This window comes from Malania oleifera, chromosome 4 (assembly GCF_029873635.1).
Source record: "Malania oleifera isolate guangnan ecotype guangnan chromosome 4, ASM2987363v1, whole genome shotgun sequence".
NCBI lineage: Eukaryota > Viridiplantae > Streptophyta > Magnoliopsida > Santalales > Ximeniaceae > Malania > Malania oleifera.
In genome coordinates this window covers 13,766,536-13,789,580 of record NC_080420.1, presented here as the reverse complement: position 1 = coordinate 13,789,580, position 23,045 = coordinate 13,766,536, and the positions used below count along the sequence as shown (strand labels likewise).

Here is a 23,045-nt window from a genome sequence, read left to right as displayed (position 1 = left end):
AATGGGTATATAGGAAGAAGAAAGCAATTTCAGAAAAGGAAAGAGAGAAATTCAAAGCACGGTTAATAGCAAAAGGGTACTCACAGAAAAAGGGAATAGATTATGATGAAATCTTTTCACCTATAATCCGAAACACTTCCATCAGGATGGTGTTGGGGTTAGTAACTCATTATGATCTGCATTTGGAACAAATAGATGTAAAGACGATATTTTTCCATGGTGACTTGGAGCTACAAATTTATATGGTACAACCGGAGGGATTCAGTGAACCAGGGAAAGAACACTTAGTTTGCAAGTTGAAAAAATCTCTTTACGGGTTGAAACAGTCTCCAAGGCAATGGTATAAAAGATTTGATATCTATATGATCAAGATTTGTTACAGAAGATGTGAGTATGACTGTTGTGTGTATGTGAATAAGCTTATTGATGGTTCTCTTATTTTCTTATTGTTGTATGTCGATGACATGTTAATAGCTGCGAAAGATTTAACTGAGGTAAATCAATTAAATGATCTGTTGCATAAAGAGTTTGACATGAAAGAGCTTGGTCCAGTTAAGAAGATACTTGAGATAGAGATTCGTCGAGACAGAACTGCAAGGGCGTTATGGTTATCTCAAGGCGGTTATGTGGAGAAGATGTTGGAAAGGTTCCGCATAGTTGATACTAAACTAGTATGTACACCTCTAACGAGTCATTTTAAATTATCTACTGTTGAATGACCAAGTACGGATGATGATACACTGAATATGTCAAAGGTCCCCTATGCTAGTGTCGTGGGGAGTTAAATGTATGTCATGATGTGTACAAGACTAGACTTAGCACATGCAGTGAGTGTAATGAGTAAGTTTCTTTTCAATCCAGGTAGACAACACTTAGAAACCGTCAAATGGATTTTTAGATAATTACGGGGTACTTCTAGTTATAGCATCATGTTCGGCAAGCAATTGGATAGTCCATCAGTTGTGGAGTGTGTTGATGTTGATTATGCCGAGGATATGGATGACAGAAAGTCCACAACGGGTTATATCTTTACCCTTATGGAAGGACCTATATGTTGAAGGTTCATGGTACAATCCTTGGTGGCATTATCTACAACTAAATCTAAATATATGGTGGTTGTCGAAACTGCAAAAGAAACTTTATGGCTTACTGATTTGGTCAAAGAGCTGGGTATACAACAAAATGGGGTTGTGCTACGTTGTGACAGCCAAAGCACTATTTACTTAGCGAAGAATAAAGTGTACCATGCTAGAACCAAGCATATTGGTGTAAGGTTCCACAGGGTCTGGGAATTGATTATTTCATGTAAACTTGTATTGGAGAAGGTTCACACATCTAAAAAAAAAAAGCGGACATTTTGAAAAAACCGGTTACTATTGAAAAGTTCAAACACTGCTTGAACTTACTTCATGTCTCCAAGTGCTAGAAGGGAGACGAACCCAACCTAATGTTCCAAGGTCAAGGTGGAGCAATGAGATATGTTTTCAAATTCTCCTAATTAAGGGGTGTATACTTATTAAGGTAGAGATTGTTGTATTTTTTTGGCTCATATACTTGATGGAGTGCATAAACCAAGAAAGAAAAAATATTTGAAATCACTTGTGCAGAGGAACAGCAGTAATCGATCGACTGATTTTCTTGGGACAGTGAGGCAGATTTCAAAATGTAAATGTGAACGTTAATATGGTTGGGTGTTTGGAGGGAAGCCTCCAAAGTGTTTATAAATATACCATTATAGGCATATTATGAGGGTAGAAGATCATTGTATTGTATTGTATTGTATTGTATTGTGTTCTTTTACATTCTCATAGTAAAAATGTTTGTCAATTGCTCTTATGGATGTAGGTTTTGTCGAACCACGTAAATTTTGTGTTGTTAAGTTTTGATTTCAGACATACTGCGTGTGTTCCATATACATTCTTCATTGTTTGCTGCATTTAAATTCCATTGTACAACTCATAGTTCATACCTAACATAATGTCTACTCGGGGCAATTTACTTAATTATTTTTTTTCTTAATAAATATATATATATATATATATATATATGTATTGAAAATTTTTTAAAGGGGACACAAATAAATGTAAAGTACATATATAACAATAGCACAATGTGGATTAATTTTAGAACATTAAGACATGGAATATTATTACATAAGAACCTAACCACTAAACCAAAAAAAAACAAAGAACATGTGGAATCAATAGTGTCGGCCTGACCATAAGGCCATTGAGCACTTTGCCTAGAGTCTCAAAATTTTTGGGAATCTTAAAAATTTTTTTAATATTAACATTATTTATGATGTCATCTTTTCCCATACATTGATTTTCCCATTATCTCAAAAGTTTAGGCTCTCAATTTTTTTTTTTAATATTAACATTATTTATGATATCATCTCTTCCCATAGATTGATTTTTCCACTATCTCAAAAGTTGGGCCTCCAATTTTTTTTTAATGTTAACATTATTTATGATGTCATTTCTTTCCAACTTTCTCATTATCTGAAAAGTAAATGAAATTATATTTTAAAAAGTAAAATAAATGTAATTTAATTTCTTTTTCAATCTCAATGTAATCTTAAATATAAAACTTTAATTAGTAATTTTATATCTCAAAAAATAAGGAAAATTAATTTTAAATAAAAATAAAAATTAAATAAAATATTAAGATGCTCTAATTAAATCATTCCCCTAAAACCCCATATTGTAAAAAGCCGGTCCTGGAAATCATATACCGAAATAATCAAAGCGAGATGCAATTCATCACAGAAGATTAAATTAAATCGAGCCGGAGATTGAAGGAGATAGAAATACTCCCAATTACCAGAACAAAAAAATAAAAGTAAAGAACACAGAGCTGGCCAATTAATTAAGCACTGGAGAGAGCTTCTTCCAACCACTTCCTGGAGCCGTCCATCAACCCGGGGCTCAGCCGGAGCATGAGAATGCAGAACTCCATCTGGGAGAGAGCGCCGTCGCCGTCCAGGTCGCCTTCCCGGAGCATGCACCGGAGCTGGTCCTCGGTGGTGCCCTCCATCCCCAGCACCGCCGAGTTACGCTTCAGGCTCTCGAAGGTGATCACCTCCTTGTCGCCGTCCATCAGCAGGCGAAACCCCTTGCACAGCTCCTTCATGAACCCCTCCGCCCCCATCTTCTCCACCATCGCCGGAAAATAATCCTCGAACACCACCTTGCTCGCCGCTCCCGCCATTAAAATTAAATCTCTGTATATATGTATAAGTATATCACCTCGTAGTAACCAAGTGAGCAAGCTTTGTGGGATTTAAATAGAGGGAGATGGCTGATATTAAAGCTGGGAAGAGAGAGAAGGGTTGGGTAAGGGTGGAGGAAGGGGGTGTGGGGAAGACTAGGAAGGTACAGAAGGGAAGCGTTTTGGAGAAGGGTGGGGATTTTGAAATTTGTTCATTAAAATGGTGGCATTTTCTTCTTCTGCTTTCCAGGAAGTTGCATGGGAAAGTGCGCTCCCTGCGCTGTGGGCGTGCCAAGCATTTTCCTACCCCTAAACGGATAAAAGCTTCTGTTTTATAACGTACAGCCATTTTTTGCACAAAACGCCAACACAAAACTTTCAAAAATAAACTATCAGCTTCGGGTTGAGTTTGCAAATTGAAATAGATTTGGGGGAAGAAATTATTAGAGTAATGACCGTATATACAATAAATTACATAAGTAAAATATTTTATTTTTTTTTCAAAATAAATGAAATAAGTTCATAATTGAGTAATTTCCCTTCAAATAAAAATTACTTATAGAAAAAATCCTTCATTATTTTTTCTTCCCAAAACAACTTACAATGAAATTCATGGTTAAAAATTACACAAAAAAAAAAACCGTATTGTTAATCTAATTATTTAATAAAAAGAATTAAGCTTTTTAAGCGTTAATTAATTAGTAGCTTTGGCAGATTCATTGACTGTGCATTGAAATGTTTATATTTTATAAAATAGAAAATGTTACAGAGCTACTAAGCTAATTTTTTTATTCATAACAAATTATTGGGTTTATTTAGTTTTCATATATCTATAAAATTATTTAATCAAATGATTATTTTAAATATATTTTAACTTTTTGTCCTTACTATAAAATTTTATAAGATATAGATAAATAATAATATTACACTTTTCATGCAAAAGAAATATAGTCCATAAAATTTTATAAAATATAGATAAATAATAGTGTTTTAGTTTTAATGCTAAATCTACCATGTCATTCATAAACAAGTGACAACTAATAACATAATTAACTTTCTTTCCAATAAAAAATAAAAAATAAAAATTAGTGTTGGCTCATATCGAGTGGAATCCATGTACAAAGAGAGCAAGCTGAAGAAAACAAGGAAGCTGGTCTAAAGAAAAACCATCGATGATTTTCATAAACACCTCGACAGCTTCTTCCAGTAGCTAATTAGGGAGAAAACTGTTGACGGTTTGACATAGGTACATCAACAGTTTCTTCTAGTAAAGGAAAACCGTCAATGATTTCGTTCGGCATTGTTTTTGAAATTTAAACTAAGAAGATCAATAGGTTGGGAATGCGGGGGCAAATCCTTCACATTTTGATATATGAGTATTTGGGGAATTTTCTAATCACTTTGTACATCTAGGGTTACCATAAATACAATGATGCAACCCTATTTTTGCATGATAGTGAATTTCAACCACCGTTTGCTCCTATGGACGTAGGCATTCTACCGAATCATGTTAAATCCTTCTTCTTCTTCTTTTTTTGCTTTCATATTTCTGTGTGTTTCCGTATTATTCAAATTGATTGATGCATTGCACTGCAAGCGTTTCATTGCACAACAATTGGTATCAGAGCCAAGTTACAATGGTTGGGATTTCTTCTGCGAAGTTCGACAGGGTCAAGTTTGACGAATATGGAAATTTTAAATTATGGCAGAAGAGGGTCATCAAAGATTTGTTAGTGCAGGAGGGCATGGTGAATGTGCTATAAGGAAAGTAGCTGGAAGGCATAGACGACATTAGTTGGAAAGAACTGGAAGCGAAGGTTGTGACAACTTTCAGGCTTTCACTGGCTAATGGCATGATGTATCACATCATGGATGAGGAATCACCGGTGGCAGTTTGGCTGAAACTGGAAATTTGGTATATGTCTAAGTCGTTGATGAAGAAGCTCTATCTTAAAAAGAAACTGTATAGTCTTAATATGTCAAAGGGTTCGGATTTGAACGAGCACATCAACGTGTTCCACCAGATCATCAATGATTTGAAACGTGTTGATGTGAAGTTCGAAGACGAAGACAAGGCGTTGATGTTACTGAATTTCTTACTTGCTTTTCCTACGTATGAAAATTTAGTTACAACTCTGATGTGGAGAAAAGAAATTTTCAAATTGGAGGAGAACACAAGTGCTCTTTTAGGTTTTCATCAGACAAAGAAAGCTAGCGATAAGAATTTACAAGGTGAAGGACTTGTGGTGAGGGGTAACGAGGAACGTGGGAGAAGCAAGTTTCGAAGCGGACCATGTAACAATAAATCTCAATCCAATTCCAGGAAGAAGAATGACATACGATGTTTTAAATGCAGGAAAAGGGGGCATATAAAACAAGAGTGTCTAGAGAGAAAGAAGGGGAATACAGAGAATAAAGAGGGTCCATCAAAATCTGCGAATGCAGTGGAAGAAGAAGGCTCAAAGAATGATAACGAAGTTATGCTTTCTGTTTCATCCGATTTAGATCATTTCACAAATTCTTGGATTTTGGTTTCGGTATGTTCCTATCAGATGACACCCAATAAAGATTGGTTCAATACGTTCAGGTTAGTAAATTCTGATTCTGTTCAGATGGGTAATGATGCATCATGCAAAATTGTTGAAATAAGGAATATCATAATTAAAATGTTTGATAGTTTTGTTAGAACATTGTGTAATGTTATGCATATACTAGATTTAAGGAAGAATCTAATTTCATTTGGCACTTTATATTGTAATTGGTTTACAAGTCTACAAGTGGAGTAATGAAAGTGAGTAAAGGTGTCTTAATAATGATGAAGGGGCAGCAATTAGCAGGAAATATCTATACACTGTTAGGCGCCATAGCTGTAGGTGGAGCTGCAGCTGTAGAGTCTGAGTAAGATAGTACAGTCTTGTGACATATGCGGTTAAGTCATATGGATGAATGTGGGATGATGGAGCTTCATAAGAAGAATCTATTAAAGGGTGTCAAAATATGCAAACTGAATTTCTACGAGTATTGTGTTCTTGGGAACCATAATACGGTACAGTTCAAGATAGCCACACACAAGATGGAGGGAATTCTAGACTATGTTCGTACAGATGTTTGGGGGCCATTAAGGGTAGCATCACGGGGAGGACATATATATTTCATGAGTTTTATTGATAATTACTCGCGAAAGGTCTGAGTGTACTTTATGCGGCACAAGTTAGAGACATTTGCCAAGTTCAAGTTGTGAAAAGCTGAAGTGGAAAACCAAATAGAAAGAAAGATCAAATGTCTCAGGCCCAACAATGGTAATAAGTACACATTCAAAGTTCTTCGTTGAGTTGTATGAACAACATAGGATTAAGAGACACTTCACAATACGCAAGACACCACAACAAAAAGGTATAGCAGAAAGGATTAACAGAACAATAGCTGAAATAGCTCGGTGTCTCAGGTTGAATGCAGGGCTTACACAGAACTTCCAGGGTAGAGGTAGTGAATATGACATGTTTCTTGATTAATAGGTCACCAAAAGCAGCACTAGATGGGAAAGTAGCAAAGGAGGAGTGGACATGCAGCGCAGTAGACTACTCTAGTTTGAGAGTATTTGGATGTTTAGCCTACATGCATGATTCTAGTAAGGAGAGATCGAAACTTGATGTGAAGCATATACAATGTATATTTCTAGGGTATCAGAAAGGGGTGAAAGGCTTCAAACTCTAGGATCCGAAGACAAATAAGATAGTGACAATAGAGATATGGTTTTTAATAAGAAAACCATTTTTGCAATGTATTCAGGAACAAGAGAAACAAGTATCAGAAAATTGCAGTAGCAATGAGTATGTGATGTGGTGTAGGTGGAGCTAGAGACTCAAGGTAGAGAATACAATGTTCAGAATGCAGGGAGTTCTGGCTCAAGAGATCATCAGCATCACAGTATAACCATAGAATGATGAAGCTCCTATACTGACCCCAGGTGGATCTATTGCTTACAGGTTTTCTTCGAGGCTCTATCCGAAGGGAGCAAACAAAAGTCAGATATGTGTGGTTTCCTATCAACAATAAGTTCCTAGAATGTCCACTATCCTTACTCAATGGGCTTGGACAAAGTACAAACTGAGCATAACAATTTGTGTGCTTCTAAACAACTTATCTCACAAAAGTTAATGGTACTACACCCCTATCTATTGCTAAAAGGGTAAAGTCTAGGTATAGAGCTCGTGAAAGTGTATATGCTCACATAAATTTAAAAGTCTATTCCCCCAATTTCAACACATCACCACACCATGTGCATACTTATCCATTCATCCACAACATACATGTAAAAGCTATATACACAAATAAAATATTCACAAGTACATAATAATTATTCATATTTACATGTAAAATATCATGGAGTAATCAAAAGAACCATTAAATTCATATTTGGGATAATTCATGATTATTTAACAGCTCGGCTCTCAGCTCTTTTCCCCCGCAAAGTCTTTAAGTTGTCACAACGTCCCAAAGAAGTTCCATAATGGTGAGGGATAATAATAATAATAATAATAAAAGTTCACCCCCAGGGTGTGGTTTGGGTGGTAGTGTGGGCTGCAAGAGTACCTCTCACGAGGTCAGGTGTTCAAACCCTCTTGGGCTCGTTTCCACCCCTGAACTCCTGAATTTACCCTCTTTTTGGAGTTGTGGGGTCAACTTCAAGGCGCGCACGATTAGTCACGTGGATCGTAAAATGGATGCGTGGATACCCAGTAAGTAATCCAAAAAAAAAAATAATAATAATAATAATAATAATAATAATAAAAATAATAAAAGTTCAATAGAGTTGTCACTAACTTGTTATTTTCCTCGGTGCGATTAGTTTGCCTAATTACTACTTGTTAATTAGTTTCTAAACTGATTTTGGGTCAAAGAACTAGTAGTTTCAATCTGCATTTAGGAATGTCTAATACAACCTCTAAAGGAATGAATCTTATTGGAAAAACCCCTACTCAAAACTAATATAAGTGAGATATGAAACACCTCTTTTACCCTTTATTTAATCATTGGAACGGTCATACACCAAAATAGAAAACCTGTATATATATATATATATATATATATATATATATATATAATAAATCATCAAATTTGAGCAAAAAGAGTCTTTAAAACATTTCCAGGTTTTTCAAATTTTTTAAAGAATTTTATGAAAAATTTTAAACATTTTTCTACAATTCTCTAGGATTTTTGAAGATTTTTTCTCATTTTATTTATTTTAGTATTTTTAATTTTCCATTTTTTTTATCTGAGTCAAAACAACTCAAATATTTTATTTATTTATTTTTTCCTAATTTCTTAACATTTTTATGATTTTTTTTTCTAATTTTTACTATTTTTCTCTATTTTTAAATTAAAGAAAATGATACAGGCGACTCGGGACGGGTCAGACCAGTTGAACAGGTCTGAACCGAGTCAACGAATCAACTTAGGTCGACTCCGTTGGGGAAAGGACTACCACACGTCAACTAGGGATGACAACACGTGGCACTGGTATTTTATTCTTTTATATTTTTTTTACTATAGCTGACATCATTTGCCACGTGGCAACATTCAACAAGTCTTAGGGATTTAACATGGATCCAAATTTCAGATCTAGGCTTTCAAACCTGGACTCAGTACCTAGCCTTATTGGGAGTATTTTTGAAGAATTCCTTTGGAACCAAAATCGAATTCTACTTAGAGATTTCATTTAAATTCAGACTTAAATTACAAAATCCTAATTTCGGATTTTTTGTCTGCAAAATTGCGCTTTTATCCTTGCACGAACTCTTCTAATTCTTTATTACCAAACCATTTTTCCAGCCTCTACACTTGAACCTTTCAATCTTCAATTCTTTCTTAGGTAAGTCATCAATTTTTTATTCTAAATACTCTAAAGCTCAAAATCTCTTAGTTTTCCCTTTTTCCTTACACCCTTGGTATCGAAGACTTTTCTCTAATTTTTCCCCAATGAGCCATTCTTCTCTTTTTTCTCTCCGTTTGTCTGTCTGTTACCCTTCTAAAGTTCACTATTTATAGATCTAGTAAAACCATTCCATCAAATTTACTCTGCATTAAACTCTAATTTTGCCCACATGTTAATTATGCAATCTCACATGTCCAATTTCTTCTTCTTCTTCTTCTTTTCCTTTTGTGCTTGCAAGTTTAAAGATGCTAGCCCACTGGATTTTCTCCGTTCTTTTTCTTCTTCTTTTTTTTATTTTTTATTTTTAATGTATTCAAAAAGGGGAGCTTATGTGCAATAGTAAGGTTGTTGCTATGTGACCTTGAGATTACGGGTTCGAGACGTGGAAACAGTCTTTTGCAAAAATGCAAGGTAAGGCTGCGTACTACAAACCCATTGTGGTCCGCCCCTTCCTCGGATCCCGTATATGCAGGAACTCTATACACCGAGCTACCCTTTTTATTTGTAATATATTCAATTTTTTTCTTTTTTTCTATAGTTTCTCATTTTATTGAATTAATGAATTTACACAATTGTGTATGAAAGTAAAAAAAAAAAAATGAACTAATAAAAAGACCCAAATAGGCTATACAAGCCCCGGACAAAATGAGATGTCAACATATGGACCAATTCTACTCTATTCCATTACATTCTTGTTTACCAAATAAATTTTAGTGGATATATAAAGTTATAAGGATCACTCCGTTTCATTCTTCATCGCAAAGAAGTTAATAATGCAACTCACAGCACGCAAATGGTTCTTGTGTAGAACTCATGGAAATTTACTCTATAAGCCACAACATAAAATAAATAAAGACTAATTACTTCTAAATAACAGTTATTATGAAATAATTATTATACTCTTTCCCATAATTTTTATTTCATTTTCACCTTAAGAATAGATAGATATTCTGTGGATTCCCATTGTATTCACATTGTACGACTTTGCATTTACATTATGTTAGTCTTACTTCAGAGGATTCCCAAAACACTGGACAGGTCAACATTGCATTCCTACCTAAGATTATCAGTCTTTTATTTTGAGTTTTGAGTTCTGAATATTGACTTTCAAGTAATATAAGCATTTTTTTTTTTTTTATCATTTCTCCCGCAATAAAAAAAAAAATCAGAATCAAGAAAATGCTGAAAAAAAATATATTAACTGTTATTTTTAAATGAGCAACTTTTTTTCATTTGTTTAGCAAAGGACACGCCGGGGGCTTTCATGTTATTATCACTATATAATTTTTGGTTTTATCTATTTGTTTCTTCTATTGTATGGTATTTAACAATAAGTAGTTTGTACCATAGCTAGCCAGAGGACAAAAAATGGTACTTTATACCATAAGTTACTCTTCACTTCCTGAAAATTCTACTTCAAAAATTTCATTGTTAGAGTTTCATACTTAGGGAGTGAAGCTTCATACTTCGTTGAAACTTTAAGACTTACAGTATATTTTATCATTTAAAAAACTAATGCAATTTGATGAGACACCCAAGGGAAACAGTCTTCATGAATTTAGATTAGTCAATTTCTTTGGTTGGCTATAAACAAAGAGAATATTTCAGCAATGCAATGATCTAGATTGGATGTTAGTCAGTACCCACCAAAAAAAACACTGGTTTCCGATAAGCGTAATTTCTTAGCTCAAACTCCTCATAATGCACATTTCAACGGAAAGGGTTCCAAAACAAAAATGCTACATTCTTGACTGATAGCCACGAGGAGTTGGAACCAGGAACCATGAGCACTGATATTTGACCCCAAATCTGTCATCTTCTTCATGAACAATATATTCTTTTTTCAAATGGGAGTATCAATCACTACCAAAACTCTCACTGCATCCATATTCCTCTTGCCCATCTTGATTCAATTTCCATCAAGATATTGCACTGCAATGGGTAACTTGATTACATCCCAAAGCATCTGACGAACTCTCATATCTGCCAGGGAAATCTTTGAACTGGATTCTTTTAGTCCAGGCAATTCTAGTAAATTGTATGTGGGTATCTGGTACAAGAAAATCTCAACAAGTTGTGTGGGTAGCAAACAGGAGAAACCACTGGCAGCTGCAGACTCCTGTAAGTCTAACAATGGGTGTGGATGGAAATTTGAGGCTTATGGGTGGCAACCTCAACACAGTGTGGTCAACCAATGTTGTTTGGGTTCTGTCAAATAAACTGGCTGCAGTGCTCTTCGACAATGGAAACATAGTCATTGAAGATACTGTCAAGAAGGAAAAACTATGGGAGAGCATGAACAATCCTTGTGACACTTTTCTTCTTGGCATGAAGTTAGGGATGAACGCTAAAACTGGCCAGAAACAGTTATTGACTTCCTGGAAAAGTGAATATGATCCATCACCAGGAAACTTCATCCCAGGAACCACAATGCAGGTACCACCCCAGCCTTTCATTCGGAAGGGAACAACGTTTTCCTGGAGAGGTGGGCCATGGAATGGACTGAAGTTCATTGGGATGCCGGATTTGGATATAATATATCAGAACAGATTTTGCCTTGTATCAGATACTCAAGGAACTGAATATTTCACTTTTAATGCATTGGAAGCTCTAATATAGGTATCATGTTCATATCTGCATCAGGATCGCTGCAGATATTACGGTGGGAGGAGGACAGGAAAGAGTTTGATGTTATTTGGTGGACACCCCAGTGTCCGTGCGATGTTTATGGAATGTGTGGACCTTATGGAGACTGCAATAAAAATGAGTCACCAATTTGTAACTGTTTGAAAGGCTTTGAGCCAAAGTTAAGCACAGAATGGAGCAATGGGAACTGGGCTGGTGGGTGCATCAGGCGAACTGAATTATATTGTGACAAGAATGTAAATACTAGCTTAGCCTCTGGTAGAGACAGAATTGATGGATTCTGGAAGTTGAGAGGGATGAAATTGCCAGATCTTTCAGAAAATTATCCTCTTCCTGAGGTTGCTGAGGATTGCAGACCTTGGTGCTTGAATAACTGTTCCTGCACTGCATATGCTTTTGTTGCTGGAATTGGGTGTATGCTTTGGACCAGAGACCTTATGGACATTCAGGAGTTTTCATTTGATGGAGAAGATCTCTACCTTCGATTTGTATATTCAGAACTATGTAACAATAATTTTTGCATTAAAACCCTAGGGAGAGCGGTGTTACTGTTGGATTTTTAAAAGTCAAAATCACATTCTACTTTAAATATGACATTTTTAAAACATTTTCTAGGCAGAAAGAAGCAAGGAACAAAACTCATCTTCATTGTCAGAGTGTTGCCTTATTTTATGGTTTGCACAAATAGAAACAAAAGATTAGATGAAGGTACCAAAATGTTAGATGAAGATAACATTCTTGCAAGCTGGAAATGAGAAATCAACATAAAAAATTTTGGCATGTTCTAAATCTATTGTATTTCTTAACTTGCATTTCGAATGACAGTATAATTGAAAAGAGTTTTTCGTTGTCAAACCCTACTAATCTGATCGGTCTGGCAAGAATAATTCCCCTTTGTTTCATAATACAATCTCTAAATTCAGGAAAAAGATTGACAAGCAAGAGGACATTGATTTGTCTTACAACAGTGATCTTTTACGAGACAGTCCACAAGGAAGTGAACGTAGAAACTACATATAGCAAAAAAGATCAAGCAGAGCTACCCATGATTGACATGGACAAAATTTTAGGAGCTACAGACAACTTCAGCACAACAAACAAGCTCGGGAAAGGGGGATTGGACCAGTTTATAAGGTAATTACATGTACATTAGCTTCTCTTTCTAATACATCGTATGCAAAAATATAACCCGCAGTTATAGTTGCAGTTTTCAGTGGGCTGCGTACAAGGAAAACTGAAAAATGGGAAGGAAATCACAGTGGAAAGACTTTCCAGTAGCTCAGTGCAAGGTTTTGAAGAGTTCAAAACTGAAATCATACTGATCTCCGAACTCCAACACAGAAATCTTGTTAGGCTCTTGAGATGCGGCATTGAAGGGGAGGAAAAGTTACTAATTTATGAATACATGCCAAACAAGAGCTTGGATACTTTCCTCTTTGGTTGGTTTTATTTTTGCACTTCTTCCTAGTTTTCATGTAGCTTGAATCTTTTTACTTCACTAATTAATCTATACATGTAGTTATTCTAGATTACGCTGACCATGTTCTATGATGGATAATCCCCTTAAGCTACTGCCAAGCATGCATCTCCTCCATATGTCAAACATATGAATACATGCCAAACAATAGCTTAGATACTTTCCTCTTTAGTTGGTTTTATTTTTGCACTTCTTTCTAGTTCTCATAGAGCTTGAATTTTTCCTTTGCTAATTAATATGTATATGTAGTTATTCTAGATTACACTGACCACATTCTATGTTGGATAATCCCCTTAAGCTGCTCCCAAGCATGCATCTCCTTTGTATGTCGAACATATGAACTAATATCAATATGATGCTTTTGGGTTGAGTGGTTCCTCAATACTCTGCCCATGAGTGAGCATGCATTGGGATGTTTTTTTTTTACTGGCCTTTATCATGGACAATGGATTTCATATAAGGAGCAAAGAAAATACAAAACGCTACTCCCAATTACTTAAGAATAGAGAATTTTGGATTTTTTGTGTAATTAAAAAAAAATGTTTAGACCAGATATTGTATGCATGGTATTTTGTAACATCAAGGGAAGTTTTCTTCCATACAACAACAAAACCAAGCCTTAAAGTCCCACTAGGTGGGGTTGGCTATATAAATCATTTTCCGCCAATTTATACGATCATGGACCATTTTTTTTTACAGATTAAGGGATATTAAATCCTTACTCACTATCTCCTCTCGGGTTATTTTAGGTCTACCCCTTCTACTGTCTCCCACAGTAACTAACTCACTCTTCTGGCACGTTGCAAGTGTCCATACCATCTGAATCGTCTCTTCCTTATCTTATCTTCTATAGGAGCTACACCTAACTTACCACAAATATGTTCATTCCTTAATTTATCTTTCAATGTTATACCACTCATCCATCTAAACATTCTCATCTCGGCAACTTTTACTTTTTGAATATTATGTTTCTTCGTCGGCCAACATTCCAATCCATATAGCATAGCTGGTCTTATAGCTATCTTATAAAACTTTTCTTTCAATTTTAAGGGGTATTCTACAATCACAGGGCACACTTGAAGCACTTCTCCATTTTACCCAAACTGCTTTAACTCTATGCATAATAGAGTTGCATAATAGATCCAAGGTATCAAAATCTACAAGTGCTATTTATTTCTTCATCATCCAGTTTAACTTTATCTCCAATATTCCTCCTATCATTACTAAAATTACATTTCATATATTCTGTCTTATTTCTACTTATCATAAAACCTCTAAGAAAAAAAAAATGATATTGTCAAGCAGCACAAGGTAGTAGTTATATGGTCGCAACATCATATTTGTTAGTGTGGTTCACTAGGTAGCAATGAAGGCTATATAACTAGTATGTTCAAACTAGTTGATTAATGATAATCCCTTAGAACTAATCTTGTTACTTGTATTTTTTTCTATGTTTGTTTCCATTAGATCCAACAAAAAGGTTGTAGCTTGATTGGCCCAAAAGCTTCAAGATTATTCAGGGTATTGCTAGAGGACTTCTTACCTCAATCATGATTCTTGTTTACGGGTTATTCACCGAGATTTGAAGGCAAGCAATGTTCTTTTGGATGATTGGATCCAAAAATTTCAGACTTCGGATTGGCACAAATTGTTCGAAGGACTCAAGATCTAGCAAATACTGATAGAGTTGTATGAACATTGTAAGCTTCCTTTCCCTATATTAAGTGCACTGATACTTCTGCTCACTCCTTTATTTCACCAAAATTGCCCCTTAAAACACAATGTGGACCTTCTTAGAAAAATATCTCATCTTCCTCCGTATATTTGATCTGGGTCACAAAAAGTTTCTTATAAAATGTTTAGTATTGGAGCAGATAATGAGAAGGCTTCCAAGTTTTCTTCTATTCTAATAGTTTTCTTTAAAAAATAAATAAATAAATAAAAATAAAAAAACATAAAAAGGCATAAAACTTGTTCTAGAAAAGAGAAAAAAATTAAATGACGTAATTCAAAGAATTTATTCACCTATAATTGACTATAGAACGATACAGATGTTGAGGGTGATACTTCAGTTCAGAATTTTGTCCTAGTTGTCTGTCGCAACATAGGTGGATTGTGAAACTATGATGTGTAGAAATCTTGTGACTCAGATCATTTGACTTGCTTCATCCTCCATCTTAACACGTACAATCTATTTGGAATCATTTTCTATCTTGTGGCTTGTGAATTGTCATAAGTTGTAACTTTAGATGTAAATTTTTAGCCTTCTTTCTTCAAATGAACAATTAGAAGAGTTATATCATCATAGTATTTGAACACTATTCGTAATGATGTTCTAATCGAATGCAGCAGCTATATGTCTCCTGAATATGCCGTGGGAGGAGTATTCTCTGAGAAATCTGATGTGTTCATTTTTGGAATCTTGCTACAAGAGATTGTTAGCAGCAAGAAGAATACTAGCTTCTATTCTCATGAACACCATCAAAACTTTCTTGGTCATGTAAGTGAAGTCTCACGTTAATCTGGAATTCAAATGTTTCAATCATTTTTCTGTTTTCTCTATTGGATACAGTATCATCCTAACAATGCAGGATTATTTTTAGGCATGGCAATTATGGAGTGAATACAGAGAATTAGACCTCGTGGATCAGACCTTGGCTGATACATATTCCTATTCAGAAGCAGCTAGATGCATACATGTTGGCCTTCTTTGTGCTCCAGAAAATGCTGTGGACAGGCCAACCATGTTGGCTGTAGTTCTCAGGCTAAGTGGTCATTCAGAAGTTCCACAGCCAAAGAACCCAGCATTTTCTTTCCGAAGGTCATCAGACCATCATCTCCCACCACAACAGAACAGCAAATGCTCCACAAATTAGGTCGCCATCTCTATGATTGCAGGGAGATAATGTATCTATATACCCACAACACAACCAGGATTTTTTTATTTTTTTATTTTTTGGGTGTCCTTTACTCCATCATGGGCTTCACACTTGTTTTTAAATATTAAATAAATTTGGTGTCATCTAAATACGTTCTCATAATTTTTTGGCTAAAAATTGTTTTCATTTTTAATTTTTATATTTTCTAAAAAATTATGAAGTTTCAGTTTTATTTTTAGTTTTTTTAAGATTCATCTTAGAGAGGTAGAAAACAAAGAGTTTATTTAGTTGTGCATAACAGTTTAAATTTTTTTTTTTCTAGAATTTCAAAATAATGTTTTTTAATTAAAAAAAAAAAAAGACAACTTGCTTTTCAATTTTCTACATATTATATAAGGTCATGTTTCGAGATAGATTTTGAGGCTTGGATTTGGATTTGTGTGGTTTTGAAAGAAACTCAATACAATTTTATACTATATTAGTATAAATTTACCCATACCCAAATCCAAAATCTGAATTCAATGTTCAATTCCATTATTGAGTTACCAAACATTGGGCTAATGTTTGGTATGTTGGAATAGAATGGACTATGAGTAGAATGACAAGTAAAATAATAAAAATAAAGAGGTTTATAGAATTTTGCACCCATGGAGTGACTCAATGCATGCATATGGTTCATGTATGGAAGATGGGGAATGTTACCAAATTTCACCACAAGAATCTGTGCCACAACATAAAATAAATAAAAAATAATTATTATAAAGTTGTATCATAGAAAATATATATTTCTATCCTATTTCATGTTAGATACAATAATGCAAGCTTTCACATTAGGTACTTTATTAGAAATTATTATATTCTTGTATAATTTCTATTTTACTCTCAACGTAAAGAATAGAGAGTCCGTGAACCAATTTATTCACATTGCATGAATTTACATTCACATTGGGAGGATAGGGTGGGCAAACTTCTTCAGAGGATTCCAAAAATATCAGACAGGTCAACACTGCATTCTTGAGGTTCTGTACCTAAGATTTGCCTTGATTTTGAATTTTGAATTTTGACTTTCAAATAATGTAAGCATTTTTTATCACTTGTCCAACAACAAAAATATCAGGTTCCAGAAATGCTGACAATAAAAAATTAACTACAAACCAATTTCTTTTTGTTTGTTTAGTGAAAGGCAGTGGAGGCTTCATGTTATTAGCAGCCTTTAAAATTTTCTTGAAATGTAAAACAACGGCAATAGTCTAATTTATAAAGTTGCACTTAAAGTTTCATACTGAAGCTACTTAAAAGTCCCTGAGATCTCACCATATCACTGTTCAGAACCCATTGAAACTATACGACTTGTCATATAATTTATACTTAAAAAACTAATCCAATTTTATGACACATACTGTCATGGCCGGGGAAAACAAACTTCATGAATTTAGTTCAGCGAATTTCATTGGACAGCTATAATAACGAGAATGTTTCAACAATGCAATTGTTTGGATGTTTAATTAATACCTACCAAAAAAAATTGATCTGTGATAAGATTAATTTCCCAAGCCAAACTCGTCAAAATGCACATTTCCACGAACAGGGTTAAAAAAACGGAAAAGAAGAAAAGAAAAGGTTACATTCTCGACTCAGCCAGCATAAACACTGATACATGACCCCCAATCTCTCACCCTCCTAATGTGAACATCATTTCATCTTTCAAATGGGCACATCGATCATAACTAGCACTCTCATTGCATCCACATTCCTCTTGTGCATTTGACTCCATTTCCATCACATTATTGCACTGCAATGAATACCTTAATTCCATCCCAAAACATCACTCGGACAAACTCTCCTTTCTGCCAGCGAAATCTCTGGACTGGGCATCAGTCCAGGCAATTCTAGAAAATTGTATGTCAGGATATGGTACAAAAAAAAATTGCAGCAAATAAAGTTGTGTGGGTAGCAAATAGGGAGAAGCCACTGGCAGCTGCAGACACTTCTGCAAGTCTAACAATGAGAATGGATCGAAATTTGAGGCTTATGGATGGCAAGCTCAACAGAGTCTGGTCAGCCAGCATTGTTCGAGTTCTGTCAAACAAACTGGCAGCAGTACTCTTCAACAATGGAAATTTTGTCATTGAAGATACAGTCTTAAAGGAAAAACTATGGGAGAGCATGAATAGTCCTTGTGACACTTTTCTTCCGGGCATGATGATAGGGATGAACACTAAAACTGGCCAGAAACAGTTTTTGACATCCTGGAAAAGTGAAGATGACCCATCATCAGGAAACTTCGTCCTAGGAACTATGATGCAGGTACCACCACAACCTTTTATTTGGAATGGAACGACAATTTTCTGGAGAGGTGGGCCTTGGAATGGACTGAAGTTCATTGGAATGCTGGATTTGGCCATAATATATCAGAATGGATTTTGCCTTGTGTTGGATACTCCGCAAGGAACTGAATATTTCACCTTCAAAGCATTGGGAAGCTCTTACATTGTTATTGTGTTCATATCAGCATCAGGATCGCTGCAGATATTGCCGTGGGAGAAAGGGAGGAGGAAATTTCATGTTTATTGGGAGATGCCCCAGAGGCCATGTGATATGTATGGAAGGTGTGGACCTTATGGAATTTGCAATAAAAATGACTTACCAATTTGTGCATGTTTGAAAGGCTTTGAGCCGAAGTCAAGCATAGAGTGGAACAATGGGAACTGGACTAGTGGGTGCATGAGGCGAGCTGAATGTTTTGTACAAGAATATGAATACTTGCTTAGCCTCTGATAGAGATAGAATGGATGGATTCTGCAAGTTGAGCCGGATGAAACTGCCAGACCATTCTGAAAATTATATGCTGCCTGAGCATACAGAAGCTTGCAGACTTTGGAGCTTGAATAACTGTTCCTGCACTGCATATGCTTTTGTCGCTGGAATTGGGTGTATGGTTTGGAACAGAGACCTATTGGACATTCAGGAGTTTTCATCTGATGGGTAAGATCTTTACCTCCGGCTTGCATATTCAGAACTAGGTAACAATAAATTTGCATTAGAAGTTTAGGAACAGCGCTAGTGTAAATTTAAATTCTATTTTAAATATTACCTTTTTGAAACAAACAATTTTCAGGCAGAAAGAAGCAAGGGGTCATAGAAGATAGAGATGTTGAGGCTGCTTCTTGAGTGCAGAGTCTTGTCCTAGTTGTCTATTGCAGCCTGGGTGGAGTATGAGACTACGATGTGTAGAAATCTTGTGACTCTAAATATCATTCAACTTGCTTCAACCTCCATCGTAACACATAGTGTCAATTTGGTATCACTGCCAACCCTCTGGAATGTGAATTGTCAAAAGTTTTTAACTTTTGATGTAAATTTTGCTTCTTTCTCCAAACTAATAATTAAAAGTGTTATATCATCATAGTATTCAAGCACTGGTTGTCATCATATTCTAATCAAATGCAACAGCTATATGTCTCCTGAATATGCCATGAGAAGAATATTTTCTGAGAAATCGGATGTCTTTAGTTTTGGAACCTAGCTACTAGAGGTTGTTAGCAGCAAGAAGAATACCAGCTTCAATTCACATGAACGCCATCTAAACCTTCTTGGTTATGTAAGCGAAATCTCAAATTTATCTGCAGTTCAAATGTTTCGGCATTCTTTTGCATTCTCTATTGGGTACAATATTGTAGAGAATTCCACTTGGTGAGTTTGTCCCACATTGAAAAATTGAGTGGATGATGGGTGCTCATATACATGATTGGGTCCAAGACCCGATAAGCTTAAGCTTTTGGGTCAAGTTGGTGCTCACTCATTTGTGTCAAGCCTACCTATGGACTCCTCCAGTGTTAACAAGTGGTATCAGAGCCGATGGTTCATAACTCTAGGTGAGCGACATCGTAAAAAGTCGAGATGTGAAGTTAATTCTCCTGACGTGCTAACAGTTGCAGGACCAAGTGTGTGACCGAGACCAATAAGGATCATTTAGGCCTGGGATGGATCCGAATAGCGTCAAGACGTGGGAGGTAGGATTGGTTCCGAGGCACGTGAAATGCAATTCGAGGCATGTAAGACGCTAGTGGTAAGGCCCACTTGAGAACTATTGGGGAATTGGGGTTACACCTATAAGGAAGACGGTTTCCGTTTAAGGGGGAGCAGTTGGAACTCACGAGTGAGGGGGAGATTGTTGAGAATTCTATTTGGGAATTTGTCCCACATTAGAAAAATTGAGTGGAAGATGGGTGCATATATACATAGTTGGGCCCAAAACCCGATAGGCTTAAACTTTTGGGTCAAGTTGGTGCTCACTCATGTGTGTCAAGCCTACCCATGGACTCCTTTGGTGTTAACAAATATCACACTGAAAATGCAGAATTATTTCTAGGCATGGAGAGTTATGGTGTGAATACAGGGAATTAGACCTAGTGGATCAAGCGTTGGCTGATACTTTTTCCTATACAGAAGCAGCAAGATGCATATATGTTGGCCTTCTTTGTGTTCGGGACCATGCGGTGGACAGGCCAACCATGTCTACTGTAGTTCTCATGCTAAGTAGTGAATAAGAACTCCCTCAGCCAAAGCAACCATCATTTTCCTTCCAGAGTTCGTCAGACACTGATCTCTAACCACAACACAACAGAAAATGCTCCGTAAATGAGGTCACCATCTCAGTGATAGCAGAGAGATAATGTATCTATTTATATACTTAATTTAAAACTGAGTTAGTTAATTGTTGGCTCAACATATGGCGGATCTAAATGAAAGTCCAAGAGGTATGGCCCGACCAGTTTGGTTGAATGGGTTAATCACCTAGGTTTGGGTTGGACAAGGAATCTTTCAAGTTTGAGTCCATTGGCTAAGCTGGGCAAGTTGGTCTTTCAAATCATGGGTATTGTTGTTGCCAGGACCAGACTTTTTTTTTCTCTGACTTCATATTTGTTCTAAAATATTGAAACAAAAAACATGTCATCAACTTCTTATAATTTTTTGGCTTAAATTAATCAAACCCCAAAACAAGAATACTTTTTTTTAAGTTGATTACCATCTTAAGGTTTTCTATTTAGGGATCTTATGTTGATTCTTGAAAATAACATAAGATTTACACCAAATGGTGGGTCTGAATGATGTTCCAAGAGATTTGTGCCATCCAATTTGGTTGGATGAGTTTGGTTTCTTGAGTTTGGTCTGACAGGGTGAATATCTCGGTTTTTTCTTTCGAGCTTGAGTCAATCAGTTTAGTTGGACAGGTTGGTGTTTGAGGACATGGGCATTGTTGTTTCCAAAAGCGTTATTTTTTTTTTTTTCCTCTTGCTTCTTAGATGGATGAGTGGTATAACATTGAAAGATAAATTAATGAATGAACATATTCATGATAAGTTAGGTGTAACTCCTATAAGATAAAGGAGGGACGACTCAGATGGTATGGGCACTTGCAACGTAGGCCAAATAGTGCACCTATGAGGAAGAGTGACTTAATTACTGTGGAGGGCGGTAGAAAGGGTAGGGGTAGACCTAAAATAACTTGAGAGGCGATAGTGAGTAAGGATTTAATATCCTTAAATCTATCAAAAGAAATGGTCCATGATCGCATAAATTGGTGGAAAAGGATTCATATAGCCGACCCGACTTAGTGGGACTAAGGCTTGGTTTTGTTGTTGTTTTATTTTCTCTTGCTTCATATTTATTCCAAAATATTGAAACAAACATTGTATCATCTCTATCTTCTTATAAATTAATCAACCAATAAATACGTAAAGTTTTTCTAGTTGATTATATTGAGAAATTCACTTGTAAGTTTGTCCTACACTGGATAAATAGAATGAAAGATAGATGCTTATATACACGGCTCACCAAATCCTAACAAGTGGTATCAAAGCCAACAATTCGATTTCAACTCAAGTGTTCATACATGCGTTTCTATGAATGTTGATCTTATAGGAACACAGTGGTAGATCCTACGGATGCTAATCCCGTAAATGATGATGAGTTGTAATGGAGATGGTGCCAGCTTTGTTGAGTTGTAGTGGTGTCGGTGCATTGTTGAGCAGTAGTGTCGGTACCAGCCACCTCCACCAATCCCATTACCACCTACCATTTCTATCCATCCCATTACCACCTACCATTTCTATCCATTCCATTCATGGCTATATAAATGGAAATATGTGTGCGTGTAAAATGTGAGTGTATAATTGAGTTGAAGGTGAGAGAGAGAGGGGTGTGAGAAAGAGTGAGTTGAGTTGAGTGGAGTGCAGTTGCCTCTTCCTCCTCTTGTATTTTCTCCCAATTTTAGTGAAGAACGGTGTGCTCCGTGGACGAAGATAAATTTGGGCCGAACCACGTTAAATCTTGGCATTCATTTTGCTTGTTTATTTTATTTGTGGTGTGATTGTTGCTCTCCTAAATCCCCAACAATTGGTATCAGAGTCAGATTGAAGCAAAATTGCCGCCACCCAGAAATTCAAGTAGCTCAAAATCAAGTTTTGAGCACACTAGGGTGTTCCTCTCAACTAAACGAAGCCAGCGAAGCGAATCGAAGTTCAAAAAGGAGGCTCCACGAGCCCACATGCACCCACACACGCTTCCAGCAGCCGCCATCATCGCCACGTGCCTTCACGCGCCACCAAGTCATCGGCACGTGACCTCATGCGCCCCCACACGCCAAGCAGCCCACGGATGCACCTCACGCGCCTGCTACAACTTGAAGACAAAGCTAACGTTAGCTTGACACCTCTCTCCTGCGTCAATGTGTCCCCATCAGCCGCCACCTCACGCGCCCTCGCGTCACCGCCACATGTCATCTAGTCAGCTGCCACGTCATCACCCAAGAACCACTTTGCCACGTCAACTAAGACATCATATACCACATCATCATTTGGGCCCCACTTTGCCACATCAGCAAACAGCGTTAGTA

General features: G+C 36.2%; 2 protein-coding genes and 1 pseudogene across 3 annotated transcripts in view; 2 read left to right on the top strand and 1 right to left on the bottom strand.

Annotated features, from left to right (window-relative positions):
* The window catches only part of LOC131152613 (calcium-binding protein KIC-like), a 34,398-nt gene that overhangs the window by 5,991 nt on the left and 5,362 nt on the right, over positions 1 to 23,045 (bottom strand). Inside the window, exon 1 of one of the 2 annotated variants that reach the window (XM_058104362.1) lies at positions 2,824 to 3,359. In XM_058104362.1, the coding sequence (XP_057960345.1) occupies positions 2,869 to 3,210 (342 nt within the window). In that variant the 5' untranslated portion in view covers positions 3,211 to 3,359 and the 3' untranslated portion in view covers positions 2,824 to 2,868. Of the gene's footprint in view, positions 1 to 2,703; positions 3,360 to 23,045 lie in introns of those variants that run through there. The other variant, XM_058104361.1, reaches the window with a different exon arrangement.
* On the top strand, positions 11,279 to 11,764 carry LOC131153696 (G-type lectin S-receptor-like serine/threonine-protein kinase At1g61500). The gene has a single exon (XM_058106143.1). The coding sequence runs from the start codon at positions 11,279 to 11,281 to the stop codon at positions 11,762 to 11,764; it is 486 nt and encodes a 161-aa protein (XP_057962126.1).
* The window catches only part of LOC131153695 (uncharacterized), a 60,737-nt pseudogene continuing 49,569 nt past the window's right edge, over positions 11,878 to 23,045 (top strand).

Coding starts and splice junctions, on each gene's coding strand:
- LOC131153696 (XM_058106143.1), top strand. CDS start 11,279: ATGGGTGTGGATGGAAATTTGAGGCTTATGGGTGGCAACCTCAACACA.